This window comes from Falco biarmicus, chromosome 8 (genome assembly GCF_023638135.1).
Source record: "Falco biarmicus isolate bFalBia1 chromosome 8, bFalBia1.pri, whole genome shotgun sequence".
In the NCBI taxonomy this organism is placed as follows: domain Eukaryota; kingdom Metazoa; phylum Chordata; class Aves; order Falconiformes; family Falconidae; genus Falco; species Falco biarmicus.
This window is the reverse complement of record NC_079295.1, coordinates 58,243,822-58,265,932: the sequence shown is the minus strand read 5'-3', so window position 1 is coordinate 58,265,932 and position 22,111 is coordinate 58,243,822. Positions and strand designations below refer to the sequence as shown.

Sequence of the window (22,111 nt, the reverse complement as noted above, 5' to 3'; positions counted from 1 at the left end):
GGTGCACCTCTCAGAGGAGCTCTGCTTTCATCTCCGTAACCAGGTAATGGGGGTACAGTGGCCTCTCTGTAGCTCTGGCAGAGAACTGGTAGGAGAGCTGGGAAGGCTTTTTGCTCTATTCTTACCGTAAGTCCAGTTGGGAGTGGTGAGCTTTGTTCATTCCCAACCACGATACGCGTTTACATTACGGTCTTTATTTATCTTCTGGTCATTTTGGCATTGGAACCTTTGCTGACTTCCAACCAAGGGCTTAAGTCTGCATGCCGCTGGCTCTGTCAAATCCCTGGCTTGCTGTGCGCACAGGGAGCTCGGGGAAAGAGGCAGTACAGCCTTGGTGATAACTGCCGGGTGCTCTTGTGGTGGTAATGCCATCTAGGTGGAGCTTTGCAGGGCAAGAAGTTGTCTGCTGGAGTTGGGTAAAGCTCTGGGTAGTCTGTGTGGATGTATGGTCTCTGGCGTGGCCAGCTCTGCATGTGTCCGTTTCTTTGCTTGAGACAGGGCTTCAGTTCAAAACTTACTCTGCAGGTCCAGGTCCTTGTTAGTGATCTCAGTGGAGTTGGTAGAGTTTCCTCCTCACCTTGAAATAACTGGCTAATACGAACATCTAGCAGTAAATGATACAGCTGTATGACTTGAGCAGGTCAGAGAGAGAAGAGGTAAAAGAAAGGCTTTGAAGAAATTAATGCAGTGCTGTGAGAACTTAAGGCAGCTATTTGTGTACTTGCGCAACAATAATTGGAGACCAGAACAAATGGGAACTGAATTTGGCCTTGAATAAATCAATTACCAGACTTATGTGCGGGGAGAGTCCCGGGTCAGGGTCAGTCTGGATTGTTTGGCTGAAAGAAGTGGGTGCACATACGAAGGTCCCACAGCCGTGGAGTAAAATCTGACACAAGGCATTTGGTGCAAATAGGTTTGCTGGTGGCAATTCTAATACTGCGCAAGGTACGCCTTTGGAGAGGGGGAAGGGGTTGTGGAAATGGTGGTCAAGTGTCAACATGTTTCTAAGCAGAGGCTCACCCTGTAATCACAGGTTCCCAGAAGACGCTTCTAACTGAACTTTCCTCGTCAGAGTATGCATTTGTGCTGCATTTTGGGGGGCTTCTGTGGGCAGGCCCGGTGGATTGCCTCTTTGGAGCAAGTGGGCATGTGATGTGTTGTGGCTCTGCTGGTTTCGGTGTTGCACCGGGCTGCTGGTGGTGGTTGAGCTGCTGGAGTCATCCTTAGCCAGTCATCCGTCCCATCTTTGCTGTGATACTTGCTATGGATTTTGCCAGGATCAGGAGCTCTTCCTGCAGTGTTAAAGCTACATGTGGTGGGGGATATTCTGCTGTGGCATGCAAGGAGAGGGAGGGAGGGAGGACTGTGAATTGGCTTGATCTAATACCTGCATTATCAGTGGTTTACCTTCAGTGTCCTTCTGGAGGAAAGCTGACTTAGGAGTAGCAGCTTGCCTCGACACTCCCGTGTGTTGCAGTATGGTACGGGAACATGCAGCAGGCAGTTTGCTTCAGCACTCTGCGGTGGTTGTGATTTTTTTTTTAATTTTTTTTTTTTTTTGAGTCATTCAGTTCCTTTACATGGTCACAAGTCGGAAGGTTTGGTAGAGATCTTTGCAGTGGATAGGTTGGGGTTTACAGTGTGTGGGAGGAGACCGTGGTGGCCCTGGCTGGGTTGGATGCTCTGGCACGACAGGTCAGGTGGAAGCCTCTTTTTGCTTTAGAAATGGCCAGTGAAGGTGGCTGTTGGTGTGACTGAGGTCTGTCAGTGCTGGTTCTGGTGACACTCAGAGGTGACACACGTGTCCTTTGTTTGTTTGATCTAGAAAATGGCACTCCGGTTTCTTCCGGAGCATGTGTGGCACGCACAACGTGCTGGCGGGCGCAGCTTGCCCTGACCTGCACTCCCGGGAAGCACGTTCGCTTCCTGCCGGGCACCCCTTGAAGTGGCTGGAAACAGGTCTGCAACCTGCTGCTTTAGCAGGCAGAGCTGGCCTGTCACCTGGCCACTTGCCCACAGGTGCTTCGCCAGCTCCCCAAAGTGGCCCTAGGCTCTGATGGCACCCAGGAGGGTATCCCTGCCCTGCGAGGAAGGTGGAGGCGGGCGAGCATCCCTGATGCTCCGCGGTGTTACTTCTTGGCGATGAGAGCAGTAGTTGGGGGCCGGGGGGGGCGGGCAATGGGGAGAAACAGGGGCTTGGATGGGGCTTGTGAACCTCATGTGTCCTTGACGCATGAGCCAGAGTTACACCACGACTGGGAGGCTGGGGGCGGGGGGCAGAAATGTCCTGTGCCCTTCCTGCCCGGGGGGTGACACTTGGGAGCCCGGTGCTGCTCCACACACCCCTGCCCAGGTGCTGTGGGGGTGCAGCCCCAGTGGCTGGGGGGTGGCAGGAGGAAGCAGTCCCTTCCCAGCACACTGCTGAGCACGTTTTTCCAGCTGAGCGGTGGCGTGTGCCGTGCTCCTGCAGGGTGACTCTGCAGTCTGCAGGGCATGGCTGCGCGCTGGAAGGGATCTGCCAGCTGGGCGGAGGGCTCGGGGCGGGGGGGCTGCTTATCTCCTTCTCCTTTCCTCCCAGTCATTTGACTTTTCTGACTCGCCTATTGGATGCACACATCATGGGAACGGAGGGTTTTCAGGGCTAAATACATTAGGTTTTAAGAAGTCTGAAACACGGAGGAGGTGAGTTTTTCCTGACTAAATATGTGGGGAAACAAGTATGAAATTGGAAAAGCCACAAAAATGAGGAAAGGGTAGTGTTTTGTTGATGGGAAAGTAAGAGAAAAGGTGTGTGGGGAGATTAGTGTCTTACCTGCCTGGTAACTCGGAGGTGCTGCCAGAAAGTGGGTGCGTTGCTGACTACTTAGCCCTGTCTCTAAGCAGGTTGTTTGTAATATATATTCAGCCTTCACACTAAATCACTATTTTTTTTTTTTCCTTCCCCCTTCTTTATAACTGTGCTTTTGGAAGCTTCTGGTCAGTGGTGTAAATGAGTGATTATTAATTTATCAAATGTTAGTTACCAGACTATCTGGTTTGCGCCCTTACAAATGATGAAGCTAGTGATGGAATGAAGTAGTAAGAACTTGTGGCTAATAATCAACACTCAAATGTTTGATAAGCCAACGTTCACTTCACTTCAGAATACAGGAAATTAATTTATTTAGATTCTCCAAGGTCAGATCTCCCATTTTTATGTATTAAATGTTGCAAAAGCAGCAGTGAGTTTATTTCTGCAAGACACCTGGGATTCTCAGTACGAGGACTTTATACCTTAACTGTAGCCCTTCCAAACAGTCAGAGTCCACATAGCTCAGGAGCAATGTCTGTGTCAGCTCTCACAGCACAAGCCTACTGAAAATAAAGAACATAGTAACAAGTAACAATGCTCTTGGCCTCATCTAGCACAAAAAGATATTTAAGGGAGTGACTGAAGCACTTCACGCTACCTGTGTACCTCCACACGGGCTCACCTTGGCGAGTTAGTCACAAGGTTGTATAAGGGGCAAGTAAAGGTGAAAAGAGAGCCAAGAATTAAGTGTGAAGAGTGACATCAGTGTACATGATGCCGAGAATATGTGACTGTAGGAGCAGATGTTGAAATGTGGAGATAGGCATCCCAAAAACGTCGATGGGAGGTTTTACCCTGACTGAAGCGCAAGCGATGGGATATTTATGCATGAGATCCCACCTAACAGGACAGAAAAGCGAATCACAAAGGTGTCTGCATCATGTGCTCAGATGACAAAGCATGAGACTTTACTGGCTGTAATCATATTAAATTTCACTTCCCAACTCCCAGCTAAACCTTGAGAGCTTGGGGGAATACCTAATATGACCTAACGCATCTTCTGAGTGCTCAGAAACCCTCTGCCGCTGCGGAGGGTCTTGCGCTGAGCTGAACAAAAGGGGGAGTGATTTGACTTCCCAATCAATCTCAGGTGAGCTCTTCTAGCTCCCCCCCCTTTTTTTTTTTAATCAGAGGGTGACAGATGTGACATTTGCATGCTGTGCAGGGAGGAATTTGCTCTAAGTGACCCATGTTTTTAAAATGTAAAATTAAACCTGTAAGTACAACTGTGAAGATGATTTGGAAGAGACATAGCAGACAAGACAGACAACCCTCTTTAACTTCAGTTGGAGCCGACATCTGAGTTGATCGAACTGCCATCAGAGAAGTGGAACCAAGCAAGGATGGAGTTGGAGGGTGATTGGAAAAGCTGTGTGTTTGATTAAAACCAACCAGATAGCTCGGATGGGAGGGGGAGAACATCTCAGACTGTGAGCCTGATGATTTCTAATTCAGTTAAGAGATTTAATTATGTTGTCTTCACTGTGCTGCCTTGTGTATCCTACAGATCCCCTGCTTGGTGCTCTGCCCGCAGCCCTAAGGTGGAGAGAGCCTTGCAATGTTTAGTTCCTGGGGTTTCCACAAGGATTTATGGCACCCCCCGCCATCTTATGGGGCATACCCATGATACTGGTGTTTTTGAGGAGGTGGTGGGATCCTCTTTCATGGAGAGATGATTTCTGGCTACGTAATGGATCCCCCTCTGTAGGGAGAAGGATCTGTCCTGCCCACTGCTTATTGAACTGTCCTTAGGCAGAGCTTTGCTGTGGTGTCTGACACTGCCTGCCCTTAACTGCACGCAGGAGAGCGTGTTGCAGCGTGGTGTGCAATAGCCTGGTCAGAGGGAAATGCCATCCTGTATTCGTTGCCACAGCGTGGGATCCAGTTGGCTTCTGGGCTGCACCAAAATGGTTCCTGTATTTCAACATGAGTCTCTGAGATACGTTGAATTTGTTTGATCATGCCTGCAGTTCTAGTGCCTGTTCAGTATCCAGTAGCTTAAAGAACAGTTTGGGGAGGGTGTGATCGTCGGGCCCAGATTCATGTGGGGTTGGTCTCCTGGAAAGCTGGAGACTTCCAGCAGTGTTGCTTCGGGTTTACTGGTGATTAAAGGATGGGAGGCAGAGAGCTGGGTCACCAGCTGCTTCGTGGGAAAAGTAATCAAGCATCTTTAAGGTGCCCTGTACTTTATCTGTAGCTTTTTGTTGGGTGCATGAGTAGGAGTGTTAGGACTCGTACTTGGAGTGGCAGTGCTTTGCTGCTTCTCCATTTTGGAGGTGGTGGGGAAGGGGTTAATGGGAGAGAACACCCAGTGTTTGTTCTCTCCAGTGCAAGCACTGATAAGTGGATGGGAGAAAAAACAGCCGTGACCTTATAGTTATTCCTTGTGTGCCTACGCATGTGTGAGTGTTGGATTCGCAGGACTGTCTGTTTGGAGAGCTCTTGTTTTTTCTGGTCAGGCTGACCAGATGCGTTCCCCAGAACCCCACTGGCATCTCTGGTGCTTGGAGAAGAGACCTGGACTCTCTTTCAAGTGGATGTCTGAAAGGTGCTTTTGCTGGGCGCAGTGCTGATCCCACCGGTGACCGTGTGACTGCTGCTCAGTCAGCTCTTTTCCCCTTCTGTCCAGAAGAGACTGGATGTCAGCATTAAGGTACTGGTTCGGTTTAGTGTGTGGTATGAAGTTAAAGCTAGGGAGCTATCTTGGACAGATAATGCTCATATTTTGGAGTGGGTGATATTATTTTTTTGTTCCAGGGGTGTTCCTCTTGCACCTTGGTGATGCTGGAAGTCTTCATCCCTTTTCAAGTACGTGAAGTTAGCAGGGGCACCCCAGCTGAGCTTCACCAAAACCACAGCTGTATATACACTGAAAACCTATTTCAAGCATTTGTTTCCATGTGGTTTGTGGGAAATTGATGTTAGAGCTCACACTGGCTGCAGCTTTTCAGCCAGTGTAGGTGATGGTGGTGTCAGGGAAGGAACCATGTGTCTCCTCTGGATGGAGAGCGGAAAACCACGTATGCGGGTCTGGTGGTCTGGATACCCTTGCAGAGAAACTGATCTGGAAGCTCATGAAAGCTTCTGTAGTTCTTTTTCTTGCACGGACCTTACTGGTGTCTTGGGACCTAACCATCAGCTTGGGGTTGATCCATCTGTCTCAAAGTTCAGCTTCTCTTTGAAGGGGGTAAAGATCCTTGTTACAGTAGCTGAGCATTGGTAAGAGGCATGGGAGGCATTTGGCTGGACCTGGAAGCTGGGGAGGGTTGGGAAGATCTGCGTGACTGAGAGCTGGACCCTCCCTGAGCCTGCTTGACAGGTAACGAAGGAGGGAGCAGGAAGCAAGCAAGATCTCAGGAGGGACTTAATTGGCCATGCTAATCTTTGGGTTTGGGGTTTCTGGCTTTGCTACTTTTTCCTAACAGACCTCACCCCCTTCTCTGCTGAATGTTGCTTTGAAGAGGCCTGTAACTGTCTCTGGAACCTGTGCAGGCACTGCCTTGGCCTCTGAGGGGGAGCCAGGTGATAGAGATTTGAGCTGCAATGTTGCCTGGGGATGGAGAGGAGATTCAAGCAGCACTGGTCTCTTTGCAGCAGATGCTGGACTATGTAATTTGGACTTTTTTCCCGCCTGTGCTTTTGCACTGGGAGGATTGCCCTCATAGCCAGGGAAGCAGAACTGAATCGTCCCTGCTGGGTGGCAAGTCAGGTTAGGAGGAGAGAACCCCAGCAATCCTGCCGTCCACCAGCATTTCCCTTCCCTGTCTCTCTCCTGGGCAGCCAGTGCAGCCCTGCAGCTTTCGAGCCATTGCAACCAAGTTCTGGTCACGTCTCTGCTGCTGAGTCCCCGCATGACCTTGGAGAGGTCATTTTTTTGCTGACGTCCAAGTCTTTTTGTCTGCAAAATGTGGAGGATGATTTAATTACAACTGCATGGGTCAAAAGCCGGAACAAATCAGCTGGTGTCTTTCTGTAGCAGTGGCAGTGTGGGTGAGCCCCATGTCCCGCTGGGAGCTGCTGTAGAGCGTGCTATCATGTGTGCTCGTACCTGTGCATGCAGAGGAGCAGCACACCGGTACCAGTCAGCGTGCTTTGGCTACTGGCTGGTGGTGCAAAGCACACTGAGGTTGCTTTTCCCCCCCAGGTGTGGAGAGCCAGAAGGTTAATTGCAGGTGTGGGGGCCGGTGGGGTGCAGGGAGCTAGTTCTTGCTGGCACGCTGCCTGCAGCCTTGCTGCCCCTCTTGGCAGTTACGGCTGCGGGTTGCTGTAATAACGAGTCAGCATTTCTCTTGCGTCAGGGCTAATGAGCTGCTCTTCAGCCACTGCCTCTTGGGCCCTGCTGGGAAGAAGCAGCGTCTGTGGCGGAAAAGGGGTGCAGCTGCTGGCAGGGGGACTGGGGACAGGCAGTAGGTGGTGGTGGAGGTCCCTTCCCAGCTGTAGCCCCTGAGCAGGAAGAAGGCAGGCTTCCAGTGAGGGTGTCTGGATTTGGCACTGGAGCGTGGCTGGTGGAGGAGCCGGGTTGGCAGCGTGCTTCTGCAGTGAGTGGGGGGAGCAGCGGAGGGGAGATGAGGGCTCACAAATGGGGTAGCCTTTCTGGACCTGTCCCAGATACCTGAATAGCAATGGTGGCCAGGTAGCCCCTGGGGAGGGGTTGTGTGTGTGGATGCATCAGCTTTTCTCTTTAAATGCCCCATTTTAGCATACAGTCTTCTCCATATAAAAATACCATCAGGCAAAAATTGGGAATCTGTATCCACCCCCCAGCACAACCTAAAATGAGGACGACTGCCCTCAATTTACTCGTGTCTCCTGGGGTTTTTGTGCAGCAAGTCCGGGTATTGGTTTTCAGAGCAAGCACCTCTGTACTGTGTCTGCACCCTCACGTGACAGTCCTGAAAGGGATGCTCTGCGCCCGTCCCGACATCCTGCCAGCTGCAGCATGCACCCTTGACCTCCTCCTGCTCGCTTCTTCCTCCACCCCACTTTACTGATAACAGGGAGATTCATGAAATGTGTTTTCTGCTGAGATGTTGCAGGCTGTAGGGATAACCTACAGAGCTGAGGAGGATGTTAAAGGGCTTGGGATCTTCATCTAAACAGAGGGATTCTGATCACCACAGGAACCAGTGATCTCTTCATTGTAGCACCAGTCTCTGCCAGACCAGACCAGGCAGAGACTGGTGCTACAATGAAGAGATCACTGGTTCCTGTGGTGATCAGAATCCCTCTGTTTAGATGCCAAGTCTTTCTGGTTTTGGGCCCATGCTGAGGAACAAAGTGTCTGCATGCAAGAAGGGGAAAGAAACGTGAGACCACAGGGCCCAAATTTCACGGGTCTTCCTTGCTTGCATGGCGGTATTGTTACTTCTTGCTCCTTCACATTTGGCTGCCTGGGGGCTATTCCGTATTGGTCCAGCTCAGCAGGCTGGACTTGGCTGGGTGGTGGCATGCAGGCAAGGGCAGAGCAGCCTGGCTCCCACATAGGGAGTGCCTGCTGCCGGCAGGTGGATGGTCAGGTGGTGAAGAGCAGCTGTGAAGCATCATCCTCTGCAGCATCTGGCCTCTGTCAGGATACCTGGCATCAGGGTCCCTTGGGGGGAAGCAGGTGGGAAAGCAGTGTGTGTGGTGGGAGGAATCAGTGGGGCTGGTTTGCTGGCTTTGGCTTTCTGTGTTGGGACTTTGCTTGATCAAAATCACAGCCTGGTCTCTGTCCCTGGGTCCTTGGTGTTTGATTTTAATTTTTTTTTTTTTTTTTTTGCCTTGGGAGTGCTGGGAAGGGAGCTGACCTGGACAGACATCCTGCAGTGTACTGAACGGGCTCCTTGGAGAGCAGCCCTAGGGGTTTCTCTTTGCCCTGCCAGCCACATGCATTTCTGCCTCCTTCCCTGACATGGCTTTCTGGGAAAAAGAAAGTGCTGCCTGATTTAGACCTCTCTTGGGCACCACAGGTGCTGCCCTTAATTGGCAGGCTAATTTCTAATCTAGTCACTTGTGCTTGCAAGGGAAGAAGGTGTCCCAAAGGGTTGTTGTGCCTGGCAGTCCCTGACCAGCCCTGCCTGATACGTGTCCTCCCAGCAACCGTGCTTTTCAGAAGAGCAAGTCCTGCAGACTGACTGCTCTGTGCTGCCTGCAAACCCAGTGCTCTGGGTCTCTGCTGTGAAGAGCCTGGAGTCAAATCTGTATTATTTATAGGTGTAATGAGTTGGACAAGCTCAGTCTCTCCCAGACGAGAGGACTGAGGATTGGAGGCACGTGTTCTTCCTCAACAGGAGTTGTATTGGCAGACCTTGAGGTGAATGTGAGCAATATCTGCCCCTGGCCATCATGTGTGGTCCTTGCTTTCTACTGACCTAAGCCACTGAGGAGTTTCCACTGCTTTTCTAGTAAATGTGGCGGCAGATCTGCTGTTGGGTTGTGGCTGAGCTCAAAGAAGCCAGGAGAACCTTTTTGCGCATCTCTAGGGCTGGACGAGGCAGTGGGGAATATAGCGGTGAGCTGAGCAGAGGCCTTGAGGGCAGTGCAAGCTTGGAGTTGCAGCAGTGGCATGACTGCTGGGAGACATCCCTAGGGGGTCACCTGCAGTTACTACACGATCTGGTGGCAGTTGTGCTTTCTAGAAGTGGGTAGCCTGGACCTCTTGTGGATGGCTGGTCGTGCAGATGGCTGGCCAGGCTGTGGTGTGTGTTTGATGAGGAGCTGGCTGGACAGCCTAGCACGAATGCAAACTGGAGAACTGCACCTGGTGGAGTATAGCAAGGGTTGTCAAGGCTGGTAGTTCTTGGCTGGCACAAAGGAGTTCCTTTCCTCAGCCATTGTAGTAGCATTGTTATTTTATTTTGGTCTTTGGTAATAGCCAGTAGAGCTAGCTGGTCGAAACCAGTGCTTCCACCTTGTTCAGCTGTGGAGAAGCTGTCTAGGAGTTGCTCTAGTAGGGAAATGCAGAAATTTCCTCTCGTTTGGGACCTGTTAGATCAAGTACAGAGTGTCTCTGCTTGCTGTTGTAGGAGCCTGACCTTGTCAGCAATGATCACAGAAATAAGAGATGTTTAGATGCACTTGGGTGATATGGTGGAGGACTGCAATAGAACATGCAGTCTGCGTGTTATGGATGTGCCAGATCCAGACTGGTGCTTGGAGGCTTTTGTGTATGTGTTGGGTTTTCCCTGAGCTTGTGCCTTCAGCATGGCCACAGACCATAACCCTGTGTAACAGCAGAGATTTTGGTGTTCTCACCAAAAAAACCAGGTCTTTTGGGATTGGTGGGGATTTTTTTTGGTCCTTCTGCTTCTGCTGCTCTTACATGGGAGGAAAGCATTCCTGCCTCAGGATGCTTTGAACGTGGTGCACCATCAAAGGTAGAGCAATAGGAGTTCCTTTGGTAGAGGCGTGCTTTTACTGTTTCTGCATTGGTTGAGCCCAGGCCAGAGGCCATTGCCCTGTCCAGGGAGTAGTCCTTGCTGCAACTCTTGTGACTTCCCAGCTGACTGTGTGTTTGGGGTAGCTGATAAGCAGGAGCTAGGGGCCTGCCCCTGTCCTAGGAGGACCTTGCCTTGCTGGCAGCCTTCTTCTTCCAAGTTCCTTGGAGGAGAAAGTGTATTGATCTCTCAAACATGCTGTTTTCATGGGTTCTGGGGCAGCTTTTATCAATGGGGTTTCTTGACATCTGTCCTGCATGCTCCTCAAAAGAATAAAACTTTCATCTGATCCTTCCAGCTGCTTGAGTAAACATCTTCCCAGCAATAAATAGGGTCCTTCAGGAGAAGGACCTGTACCTCTGACTGGAAAGAGCTTGGGGGGGTGGGAAGGCTGAGTAATCTGTTTTGGGATCTGAACCCCTCTAGACTCGGGCAGCTGTGCACAACGGGCTGTGCTTGATGGCAGAGCCACCTGAGATGGGAAGGGGAAGGCATCTGCCTGGGGTGGTGTGTGATGTGCCAAGGAACTGGGTGTCAATTTGGGTGATGGGTGCCTGCTTCTGCCTGTTCTCTGGTATAGGTGTTGTGTTGGAGCTGGGCATTGGCTGTTGATGTCCCTTGTAGCTGTGAAACCCAAGAGCCATCAGGAAAATGCTCACTTTGCTTTTGCTTTGGCTGCCACCTGTGCTTCCTGGCCGGTCACGGTGTTAGATGCTTTCTGCAGGTTTCCATTTGGTAATGCTGGCCAGGGGGAGCGTGGGGATGCCACCAGCTAGCTCACTGTCTGGATCTTTGTACGTGTCAACAAGCTCTATTGCTCACTGCTATTAGAAGCCAATGTAGAAAGTTGTTCATTGAGAGCAATACATTCAGGTAAACACAGACTCCTTCAAAATCTTTCTTGCAGTAAGTGGTTGAATTGAGGTGGGTTCCAAGCTGGATTGATGTTTAACTTCGGACACTAAGAAAATACTTCCTCTGTTTAGCTAAAGCAAACGAGTAAGAGAGGAGGGACCTTTCAAATATGATTCGCGCTCCAGCTGCAATCAATACTGATTTTTGTCTTTTTTTTTTTTTCTTTTACAGATATATTTCCAACTGACGGCCAGTCTGGTATGTATTAATGAAAAATGGAGTTCTTCAAACCTCCCTCTCCTATGCCTTCCCTGCATTTCTCTTTCTGCAGAGTCAGCGCTAACCAGATTAGAAGACTGGTACAAGAATTTGCAACACACAGTAATTTAAAAAGCAAAAAATCCAAACCATGCAAAAACGTAAACAAAAAAAAATTCCTCAAAAAGAACCCAAACCAGAAAAGCCCCTCTAAATATTTGGCCATTCTTGTATGGCAGTGGCACATTTTATGCTTTCATGTAGTGGTGACTGCAACTGCTAGAAGGTTACCTTCTTCCTGTACATTGTAGCATGGCAAATTTGAGTGTCCAGAGTCAAAGAATTTGGGAACTTGCACATCTTGATCTTCACAGGTAACTGAAAGCATCAGTGTGTGACGATGCAAATGTAACTTGGAATTGCAGCTGTTGGTCTGTAGGTTAGTTGTATACAGCTTGATGTCCGTGAGCCTGAAAGTGTACAGTTGAATTTGCAATACTTCGAAAAGATGCAGACTTGCCTCTTGGCTTGTTTAGTCTGTGTGTTGCTGCTGAGTGTCGATGTTAATGACAGCTGAGATGCACTGACAGCAACACAGAATGTAAGACCGATGAAAACTTCCTGGCCCCAGTAATACATGCAGCCTTGCTAGGAGGGACCATGTAGAAGTGGATTGGGACACGAGGGAGGGAGGGAGGGGATGCTACTCTGGATGCAGGTCCCAAATCAGGAAGAGGATGTAGTTTTTAAGAGGATTCACTGATTATATCAATTCTTGCCTTTCCCAAACTGCCGGGAGCCCTTTGTCCAGGTTGATGTTGAAGTGCTAAGAGTGAAGGAAAGGTTTATGCTTTCCCCAGTGATACCAAGACCAGTCAGTAAGGTCCTGATGTCTCAGAGCTGTAGTGCCTTGTGGAGATCGCCCATAGCAGAGGCACTGGGAATGGGGCTCAGTGCTTGGCTTGGCCTTGTGCAGTCTTAGGCACGTCACTGTGTCCACCTCCTACCTGCATCTTTGAGTTGACGTGATAGTGTGAGGATAAATCGCTGCTGATTGTGGAGACGTTGCATCATCAGGATTTGGAAGTGTGGAAATCTACTCCATTGTCTTAGAGCTGATTTCAGTAAAAATAACTCACTGGTTTTAAGCGGTGTGATGTCACTTTGGAGACAGTGTAATTTGACTTCACGAACTGAACAGAGGGCTGGAAGTCATGTGTATGTATGTGTTTCCAGAGCTCTAGCCAGCAAACAAAGCTGTGGTGTAGAACTAGATCCACTTGCAGAAGATGCCTCTATGGTGTTGGAGAAGTAACCCAAGTAGTAAGCCAGTCCATTTCCATTTGTCTTCCATGATTTTTCTTGCTTTCAGAACGTGTGTGAGAACGAAACAGTAAGACTCATTTTGAAGGAGCAAAGATGTATTTCCATGTGTTGAGTTAGTAAGAGGCTTTTCTCCACCCTGCTGAAGATCTGCCTTCATCGGGTGTTGGGTTTTGTCTGTCTGAGCTGCAGACTCGGAGATGTCCTTTGGTTGGCACAACTCCATCCTGTGTTCTCTGGCTGGTTGGGGACCTTTGCAGCTGCCTCCAGGGTGGGGCATGAGTGTGTCTGCAGCAGATGATAGCATTTCAGTAAGTGCTTGTTACGTGTCAATAGCGTTGCAGAAAACATTACCTACAGAGCTTGGGGTTTTTTTACAATTCTGTAATTATAGGAAGATAAGTGAAAGCTTAAACAGGATTCCTCTTAATAGCAGCTGCTCAGGGCACTGCACAGTCCTTTCTCATACCTTCTCCAGAGTAGCCTTAAAGCTGGTACCTTGTTTTTGTTTCCCATGCACTAAGTTTATCTGGAAGCCCTGATAAAACACAGTGAAGTGTGAAGGCAGCAGGTGAAGGCAGGGTAGCACCACTGGTGGTGGGTGGCAGGCTTGCTGCTAGCATCAGAGTAGTTGTACACTCCTGAGCCTGTTGGATTTGACTCCTTCACCTCCCTTTTGTTGCTGAGGTTGTTTAGTGAGTTAATTTGCTCAAGTCTGTTACTGCAAAGCACCAGGACTACTGTATCTATGTCAGTGCCTATACTTTAAGGTTAAGCTTGTAATGCCCAGTGGGTTTGTGTGGCTGTTTTCCCCCCTCGGTGAGAGGTGCATTGTTCTTCCACCCCAGGAAGTAGTTGGCACAGTGGCGGAGGATGCTGAGTTTTCGGTAACAGGGTTGGGACTTGCATAGGTGGGGAGCCTGAGCCAAAAATTGGCCATTTTGTAGGCACAGTAGCTGTAGCATGCCCCAAAGCATGTTCCTGCTTGTTAGCGTATGGATGCTGGAGGCGTTCTGCCCTCAACCTGGTGTCACATGCAAGCACTATGGAGGTGGAAGGGCAGCAGTGTTTGTGTCCTGGTTACCTAACAGCATTTGGAAATAAAGCTGTTCTCGGAGAGAGGCGACTGACTTTCCTTCTTGTCTAGCACAGCAGTTCCTCTGTCCTCTCCCACATCCAGCGACTAGGATTTGGCAGCTGTTGGGTGCTTTTCAGAAGAAGCCACTTCAAAGCTTGTGATCCGGAGTTCAGGTGGAAAGCTGGGGGACTTCAGTGCACTTGAGTGATGCGGGGCTGGGCTTGGCAGTGTGGTGGCGGAGCAGAGGGACGGACTCTCTCTCATCTTCCCTACTTCTGCTGTTAAAGGAGGGCTGTGAGGGCACATCTCCACCCAGACCCCTGTGGATGCATTGGCTGTGAACCCCTACCCTCTGTGAGGCTGCCGATGCGGTCCATCTCCCAGGACTTGCTGCCACATGGAGTGCTGAAGTTTGCTGCCTGCTATTTAAGGAAGTACTTTTGCTTGCTTTAAATTGGCCTCCTGCTAGCTTTGTGTGCTGTTCCTGTGCCCTCCTGGCATCGTACTCTGCAGCCAGCCCTCCTCCTCGCAGTGGTGGGGGGATCCCTGCCTTTTTAGTCTCACCTCTTAAGGGGCTGCCTCTGGGTGATTTAATTGCTTTTCTCTGTGCATCTGTAACACTGCTGTGCCCTTGTTGAAATGCAGAGACCAGAGTTGACAGCAGGGTGCAGTTGTGGATGTGCTAGTATTCAGCAGAGCAGCAAGTGATGCTCTGTCTTGGTCTTGCTATTCCTGATGGCTTTTTTATTAATCTTCTGCTGCACCCTGAGCTGATCATTTTGGAGAACTGTCAGCAGTGGCTGAGATTATCTTTCTTGAGTTAAACACTATGAAGTTTTTCGTAGAGAGATGTGGGTAATGCTCCCACTGCAAGGAAGCAGCTTTTAATCCTTTATAAAGAAAAGGAGGGGAGATGGATCTTTAAATTAGGAGAGAAAGTGCTGTGTTGTACTCTTTTTGTAGCTGAGTATTTCTGAAGGCTCACTGATAAGGGTGGTTTTACTCCTATGCTGTGTATCGAGGCAGAGGAGGCAGCCACCTGTAGCACTGGAATTAACTGGACTAGAGGGAGTGGTTTATGTAGCAGGATCCACATGATTGTGCACTCAGGAAGGAAGTTGGCAGCATTTGTTATTTTAAGCTCTTTAGGAAGAATCTTGAATTTCCCCGAGTCTAGCTTAAGGTGGGGGGACATAGGTGAGGATGTTGTATCTTGTGCTTGGAGAGTCTGCCTTGAAATCTGCTTGGCTGAGGTACGGTAATCCTTAAGTAGCAAAAAAGGAGCCTTTCTGCCTGCTCTCAAAGGTTGCAAGGATATTTGGCTGCCTTGTTGTTGTCGTGGGTTAAATGCACTGGATTTGCCACCAGGAGGAAGCCCCCATACCTATGATTAGTTTAATCCAGGTGGTTACAGGACTGTAGGATTTCTTCAGCTTGTTTCCAGAGACACCCTGGTTCGTGGGTGATCTAGGTCTGGCCTCCTGAAATGCCTGGGAATGTTTGCTGCATCTGGTCCTACCACTAAATCGCTGTTGCTTTCCCCTGCCCCAAGAGATGGGGCTGGATTTCTGCCTGGTGGTGGCTTTGTCTTCCTTGGCCTCGCAAGCTGAGCTGCTGCTCAGTCTCCTTTTGTTACATGCATGCAAGGAGGCAGGTTTGCAGCTGACCTGGTGCAGGCTTTGAGGGCAAGGTCTAGCAGTTGCTTTGCAGGTGGCCACTGAGAGGGGACACGCTGGTCCTGTAGAAGTACCCAGCGTCGGGTACAGGAATCACAGTAGGGATCAACTAGGAATGATGTTACTTAAATTACGTCACGGTCTCCTTTCTAGAAACCCAGTCTCTGGCTCCCCTTTGAGATGACAGTTTTTCCGCAGGCACGTTTTGTGCAGAATTTGCACCTTTGCCTTGTGTGACCCCTCGCCCCCTCCACTGGCATGGGCAGTGGGAGCTGCACAGCTCCCTCCTAGACAGTGCAAATGCTCAAGAGCTGGAGGGTCTCACGGCAGGCGCTTGGCTCTCAGTTCCTGTCTCTTCATTGTTAAATATTTACAGTGAGACATACCAGATGCTTCCCAGGAAGGGTTTTGTCAGCTTCCAAGTCCCCAGATGCAGCTGCACAAGAGGCTGATGGCCATTAAAGGGATCACGTCAGTGTGATGCCCTGGGTTGAGCAGCAATGTGGTGACTTCTCGCTCATGCTACGGGCACTGCTGGTTGTGCTGTCTCATCAGCCCCAGCGGGATGCGGGCGGAGAGCACCCCTCTGCTGATGACAAGAGATTAATGATGTCTGGTCCTCTGGCTTTTTTTTCCTTCTCCTTGGAAGCTTTTCCACTGCAGTGGGAGAGGGAGCGGGTGATGCTTTTGGCTTTTATTGCCACACAGCTTTTATACGGGACCTTCTCTCTGCAGCAGCGGCATCCATATGTGACTGCTACACGGCTGCCTCTGCTCCCTCTCTGTTCTCGGCATGGCTGTGTCTGTCTCGGTCGCCCAGCTACCCTGCGGAGAGAGGGGTGCGCTGACCCAAGTGAGGCAAACTCAGTCACCAGCTCTCGGCATCGCCAGCCCTGGGTGTGCAGAGGCCAGTAGCTGAAGCATCACTGCTGAATGCCACTGGTCAGGTTCCCAGTGTGCCTCCTGCTTTCAAGATAAGGTCCAGGACCTTGGGCTGGGCCCTGTTTGTTGCTCGTGGTGCTTATCAGCTTTTGTGGCTGACAAGGTGACCTGCCACACAGCACTGAGGATAGGGAGGGAAGGTCCCCCTGGCCCAGGTTGCACGCTGGGCTGGCCCCCCAGGACAGCCTGTGCATGTGCACATACACCGGGCTCGCTCCGTGCTGGGCATCCCCATCTCGGTGTCACAACTCCTGCCTGGATGAGGGACTGTCCGGGTGCTGTGGAAGTAGGATCTCCGGACGTGGCAGGTCTGCTCCTCCAAGGGGGGGCCAGGGAGGGGCGGGCTCACTAGGTCATCGTTTTTTCCAACTAAATATAGTTGCTCGTGCTTTCATAAGGCTGGGATTTTTGCGTCACGTGACTGTCTTATCCCTCCCGGCCAGCAGTTGGTCAGAGTAGGGGATCGTGTGTCTGAATGGGTAATAATTAACTGTTAACTAGCTTTTCATTAGAGCCTGGCAGAACAGGCAGAGCGGTGCAGCAGAGGTAAGCAGGAGTGGAGGAAGCTGCTCCTGGTCCCTCCTGGAGGGTGGACACCCTCTTTTAATTTGCAAATTGCTTGCCCCTAAAGGTGAGTGGCTTGGGGTTTTTTTTGCTGTGTTTTAAAAGTTGAGTCCTGCCATGCCTTGTGTGTCCGTCCTTGCTGTCCTGGTCCTGTAGTTCCTGCTCGGGTCACCCTTCCCTCCCTCACCACTGATTTTTTTTTTTTTTTTTTTTTTTTTTTTTTTTTTTTTACCTTAGGTCATGAACTATTAGCTGGTCTCCAAGCCAGCTTGGAGGAGGGCCTGACCCTCTGGCTCCTCCACGATTTGGCCCGCCTGCATGCCCCAGGTCGGTGCAGCCTTGCCTCGGCTGCCCTCCTCTCCCAGCACCGAGGTGTCCTTGCTGTGCCTTGCCACCCTGAGCGGCAGCTGGATCAACTTGTGCCTTTTCTCAGGGGCCCCAGCCCACCCGTGACACACTGACGCCGTGTTTGCCTGGGAGCGCTGCTGGCTTTTCCCACCCCTCTCCCCGAACCTTTTAACCTGACAGAGTGTTTGCAGGTGTCCTTGGAGGCTGCTTTTCTCTCTTCTGTGATGGCAGAAGAAAATGCTCTGCTGGCTGGAGACTTGTCTGCACCAGACAGCCTGGGTCAGGCGCTGGTGCTGGAACAGCCTCTTCTGCAGGGATGGTGGGGTGACGGGTGCCTTTCTCCCTGCGCAGGGAAAGCAGGGTGGCTCAGCAACTAATGGGGGCCTGATCTAACCCGGCTTTCTCATTTTGACAGTTTCTGGAGTGTGGTCGGCTGGGTGACCTTGGCTGTGTCCCCAGTGCAGTGTCTCCTGGGATCTGGGAACCACTGGCTTCCCAGCAGAGACCCCTTAGTTTAGGGCTCAGTTTCCTTTAGGAACCTGGGGGGGGGGTGGGGTCCTGTGCAGCCTCATTCCACATGAACCTGGCATCTCGGGGGGAGGGGGGGGGGTTGTCAGCGTGGTGGTGTGAGCATGGGTAGTGTGTCAAAAGTTTCCTAGAAATCCTCTTCAGGGAAAAGCATTGCTTGAAAAGGCAGTGGAAAGATGTCACTCGCCCTTGAGAGAGTTCATTTGCTGCCTTGTAATAGCAGCCGTCGGTGCCAGGAGGAACCCGCAGTGCCCTCCCTGATGCCGTTAACGTTAGAAATGCCCGTCGGCGTTTCTGAACCCGCTCCTTCTGGAGTGTAGCTTGGCCACAAGTTGAAAGTTTCTGTCTTGGACTGGGAGGCTGCAGGGAGGATGGCTATGTATCTTTGGTAAGTCCAGGTCCTTCCTGCCCCTCATTTGCCCTGAAAATAAGTCAGACCCTGCAGATAACTTGTGTGTGTGGAGCTTGTAACAGTTATGTGCGTTTAAAAAGCAATACTGTTTGTCAGCTCCCTGTGACCAGCGCTGTTACGAGCGGTGTCCCTGCTTGCTCTGAAGGTCTCCGTGCAGGACTGCGCTGCCAGTGGGGTGGTGTCAGCAGAGAGACAAGCTCTGCAAGTGTCTTGAGTGGCTTTACCTCCCCCTGCTCCAGGCTGCTTTAGGACTATCCACTGAGGGATGCGAGGGCTTGAAGAGCTGGGAATGCAGCTCAGGTGCCCACATTCCCAGCCCGTGATGGTGCTGCCCTGGCACGCTGTATTGAACCTGCCTGTACCCCTGGCCTTTCTCCTTGCACTCTTCCAGGACAAACTCCCGAGCTCTCGGAGCCTGCCTAGGACATCCAGGTGGGAGTATTCTCATGCTCTCTGTGGAGCTGTCAGATGCCCTTTTTGAAGTTATTTTTAGCAACTGATCTTTGCAGCAGTTGCAGAGCTTATATTGCAGAGAAGTGTAGGCAGCTCCCTGCTTCCTTTGCTGTTAAGAGTAGGGCTTCTAAGGTGGAGCTGCCTGCTGAGGAGCTGCAGAAAATTGCTGGGAAGGCTTTGAGCCACGGTGCCTGCAGCTTCTTTTGCTCCTGCTGAACAGGCTTCCCACATGCTTTACAAGCCCAAATCCTGCTCAGCCATGCAGCTTACGGATCTCGTCTTCTGCTTGGTCTTGACTTTTGCCCATTCTACTGCACTTTTTCTTGTATGTGCAGGAAACTTACGATATTGCAGAAGTGTTGCAGATATCCCTCTTGCCTTTGTAAACAAGGCCAGATGCTGTGCTGCCAGGTGTGAGCTGCGAGACTGTGTGCTGGAGGTGATGGAGCCAGCTGTGCTTGTCTGTAGTCCCCAGGAGTGGGTGGGAGACCCTGTTGTCAAGACACTGACTCCTTTATGCTGGAAGATGTCCTTGTGATAACATCTCATTTAAAGCTGCTGGAGAACTCCCATCCAGTGCTCCCTTGATTTCCCCTCCCGTGCATACACCTCCAGTTATGACTGTGACTTGGTGGGAGGTAGAGCTGTAAAACGTTGCAAACCTAGAGGAGGTGCAGCCTGTGTGCCCAGTTTGCCGAGAACCTCGCTGGTTTTGTGTACCTTCTGATGTCTTCAGCAAAATGTGAGCCTGCCAAGCAGTCAGTGCTATAAATCCCAGGCTTTTCAGCTTGTGTGCAGAGCTGCAGAGACAAGCATTTCCCATCTCAGTCTGGCATTAGCTCTGACACATGGCCGAGGCTGGTGCTGGGAGCAGCTCCTCGGGAGACAGGCAGAGGTGGAAGCTGCACCTTGGTCTCTGGGGATGTCTACACCTCTGTCTGCACGCAGGGGTGCTACCAAATAGCTTCCTGGGAAGCTGAGGTCCCCTCCTGTCTGTCTGTGCTTCCCAGCCCCTTTACAACAAGGATGTGTTGCCCACTGCTTCCATCTTGATGAAGAAACAGGTGCAGCTCCACAGGAGGTGGGCAGAAAGTGTTTGCCTGTCCCTCAGGGCTTCTCTGCATGTAACTTCAGGAGGGTCCTCTTCCAACAAGAAAAACTCAGCACTGCCCGCAGCAGGTGGGCTTCTGACGGGAGGAGGAAGGCTGTTGTTGGCTTGCAGGTCACAGCTGGCCTGCAGGACTGATCCTGCAAATGCCTCTGGAGAAGGTGTGGGGATGGTGGACACAGAGTTCACCAGCTGTGTCCTCTGATGGCTTGGTCAGGCTCAAGTTCCAAGTCATGGCGTTTGCGTGCTTGGGCAGGGGAGCCTCTGAATTGGTGTCCCCTGCTGCTGTGTGGATCGGACTGCCCTGGGAGAGAGCTTGCTTGAGGCCTGGAGGAAGGACAGGCACAGGTTTGGTGCCCTGAGTTTCTCGTGTTGGCGAGGTGGGGATACACCCTTGTTGGAGCTGTTCTCTGCTGGCTCCCGAGAGCTCTCCTTTGGGGCCAGCAAGGGGATTCGTGTAGCCACAGTGGGGTCTGGGCAGGCTTGGCAGTGGCTGGCTGCCTGTTGGGTCCCTTTTTCTCATGGGAGCTGCTTCGGATGTTGGTGCTGTCCCACCACATCTGTCCTGTGTGTCGTACCCCAGGAGGGACTCTCCTGCCCTCCTGGGAAGACTCTGGAGGAGCTAGCGCTTTCCAGGGGAAATGGCTAATTGCCAAGCTCATTTTCTCTGTCTGGACAATGTGCATGGATATACAAAATAGTGTGAGCGAGCAGTAGTTCTCTTTAAGATGTCTAATGCTTTCTGTCTTTACTCTTCCCAGAAGTTGTCATACCCGGGTGTCCCATTTTACTTCTCGGGAGGTTAATGCAATACTTTTTCTTGCCGTGTCGTTTTGATGGGAGCACTATTCCACCTCTCATTTAGGGCTCAGCTCACCCTGGGCCCAGCTGCATTTGCTCGTTCTTGCCTAGAGAACTTGAAACAGCATTGCCAGAGCAGGTGTCCTGTCGTGTTGGTTGAGCTGTGGTCCTCGTGTGCCAGGACTGTCCCATGGAGCGTGGGAAGGAAGGAGGATTGTTTGGACGCTGTCAGGTAGCGGAGTGGATCGTGCTGGATGCATGGCTGGCTGTCCTATGCAGCACTGTCGGGCTCCTGCCAGGGCTCTGGGGAAACTGGGGATACCAGTTCAACTCTTCCAGCCCCAGTAGGACCTGCAACGCGGAGCATGCGCCCCTGCTTCAGCCTCTGCAGCACAAAGTCCATGCTCTTGGCTTCAAAACTGCCTTCATCTGCAGTTTCTCCTAGGTGCCAGGCTGTGGGCTGGAGTGGCCTGGGGGCAGGCCGGCTCCTTTCTGTTGACTTGGCTGCCGGGGAAGGAGGGGTGTGCTGTGTCAGGGACCAGGGACGGACTGCATGCCGGAGCTGAGGACTCTGCATTCCTGCTGGGAGCCTGGGCTGCCCTCTGAGACTGTCCCAGCTGGTGCTGGGTTGCTCTGAGCCTTTGTCTACGTTTCACAGGAGTGGTACTGTGTGCCAGGAGTGGGCACTACAGCTTTCTTGCTAGAGGTGCAGGTATTTCTGCTGTGTAATACCGGATCTCTGCCCAGCCCTGCAGATGTATTCCACCTCTTCATCTGCCTTCTCTAAAAATCCATTACAAGCTGCACTGGATGTAAGAAAAGGCAGGCATTGGGTTTGATTTTCTCAGCTAAGGTAGTAAATATGTCTTGTAGGCCAAGCTCAATGGTCCTATGGAACATGTTCCTTTTGGGAGGGGAAGGACACACACGACACGGACATTTAGGGGGGAGCTGCTGTCACCCTGGCTGTGTGGTCCTTGTGCAATGGCTCTTCTCCTTCCAGGTACAAGGAGTTTGCTCACCTGGATTCCCCTGTGAGCTTCCCGCCTCAAGGGCTGCTGTGCCACAGCCAGCTGCAGGCCAAAAGGAAAGCACAGGGTGTCTGCACAGCCTTGCCCTTCTTGGCGCTCACCAGGCGTGTTGGGGAGCGAGTGCCAAAAGCCAGCGAACGCTTTGACCGTGCCTTGGCCATGGAGGGGTTTGGCTGCAATACTGGCATTGGGGCCGTGGTGCTCCCACCTGTGCCTCGTCCCCTTGGTTGCTGAGAAATAACCTCCTCGTGGCTGGGCAACCCCATGGGCAAATGATCTGGTTCTGGCTGCAGGCGGCAGATCAAAATTCAAGACCTGCTTTTCTGTTCCTGGCTGTGCCAGCATCTGCTCTGTGGCTGCAGGCAAAGCCACTCCTTCCTTCCCTGCCCGCTGTCCCCTTGCCAGTCTCACGCCGCTAAAAGCCCTGGCTCCCACTGCAGCTGTTTGTCTGTCCCCTCATATGGA

General features: G+C 51.4%; 1 protein-coding gene across 5 annotated transcripts in view; it reads left to right on the top strand.

Moving 5' to 3' along the window:
- LARP1 (La ribonucleoprotein 1, translational regulator) overlaps window positions 1-22,111 on the top strand; it is a 47,176-nt gene that overhangs the window by 5,520 nt on the left and 19,545 nt on the right. For 2 of the 5 annotated variants that reach the window (XM_056349633.1, XM_056349632.1), the window contains exons 2-3: window positions 5,612-5,662; window positions 11,356-11,382. The exons of 2 other annotated variants lie outside the window; for them this stretch is intronic. In XM_056349633.1, coding sequence (XP_056205608.1) covers window positions 5,612-5,662; window positions 11,356-11,382 — 78 coding nt within the window. The remainder of the gene's footprint in view (window positions 1-5,611; window positions 5,663-11,355; window positions 11,383-22,111) is intronic. One more of the 5 variants, XM_056349634.1, reaches the window with a different exon arrangement.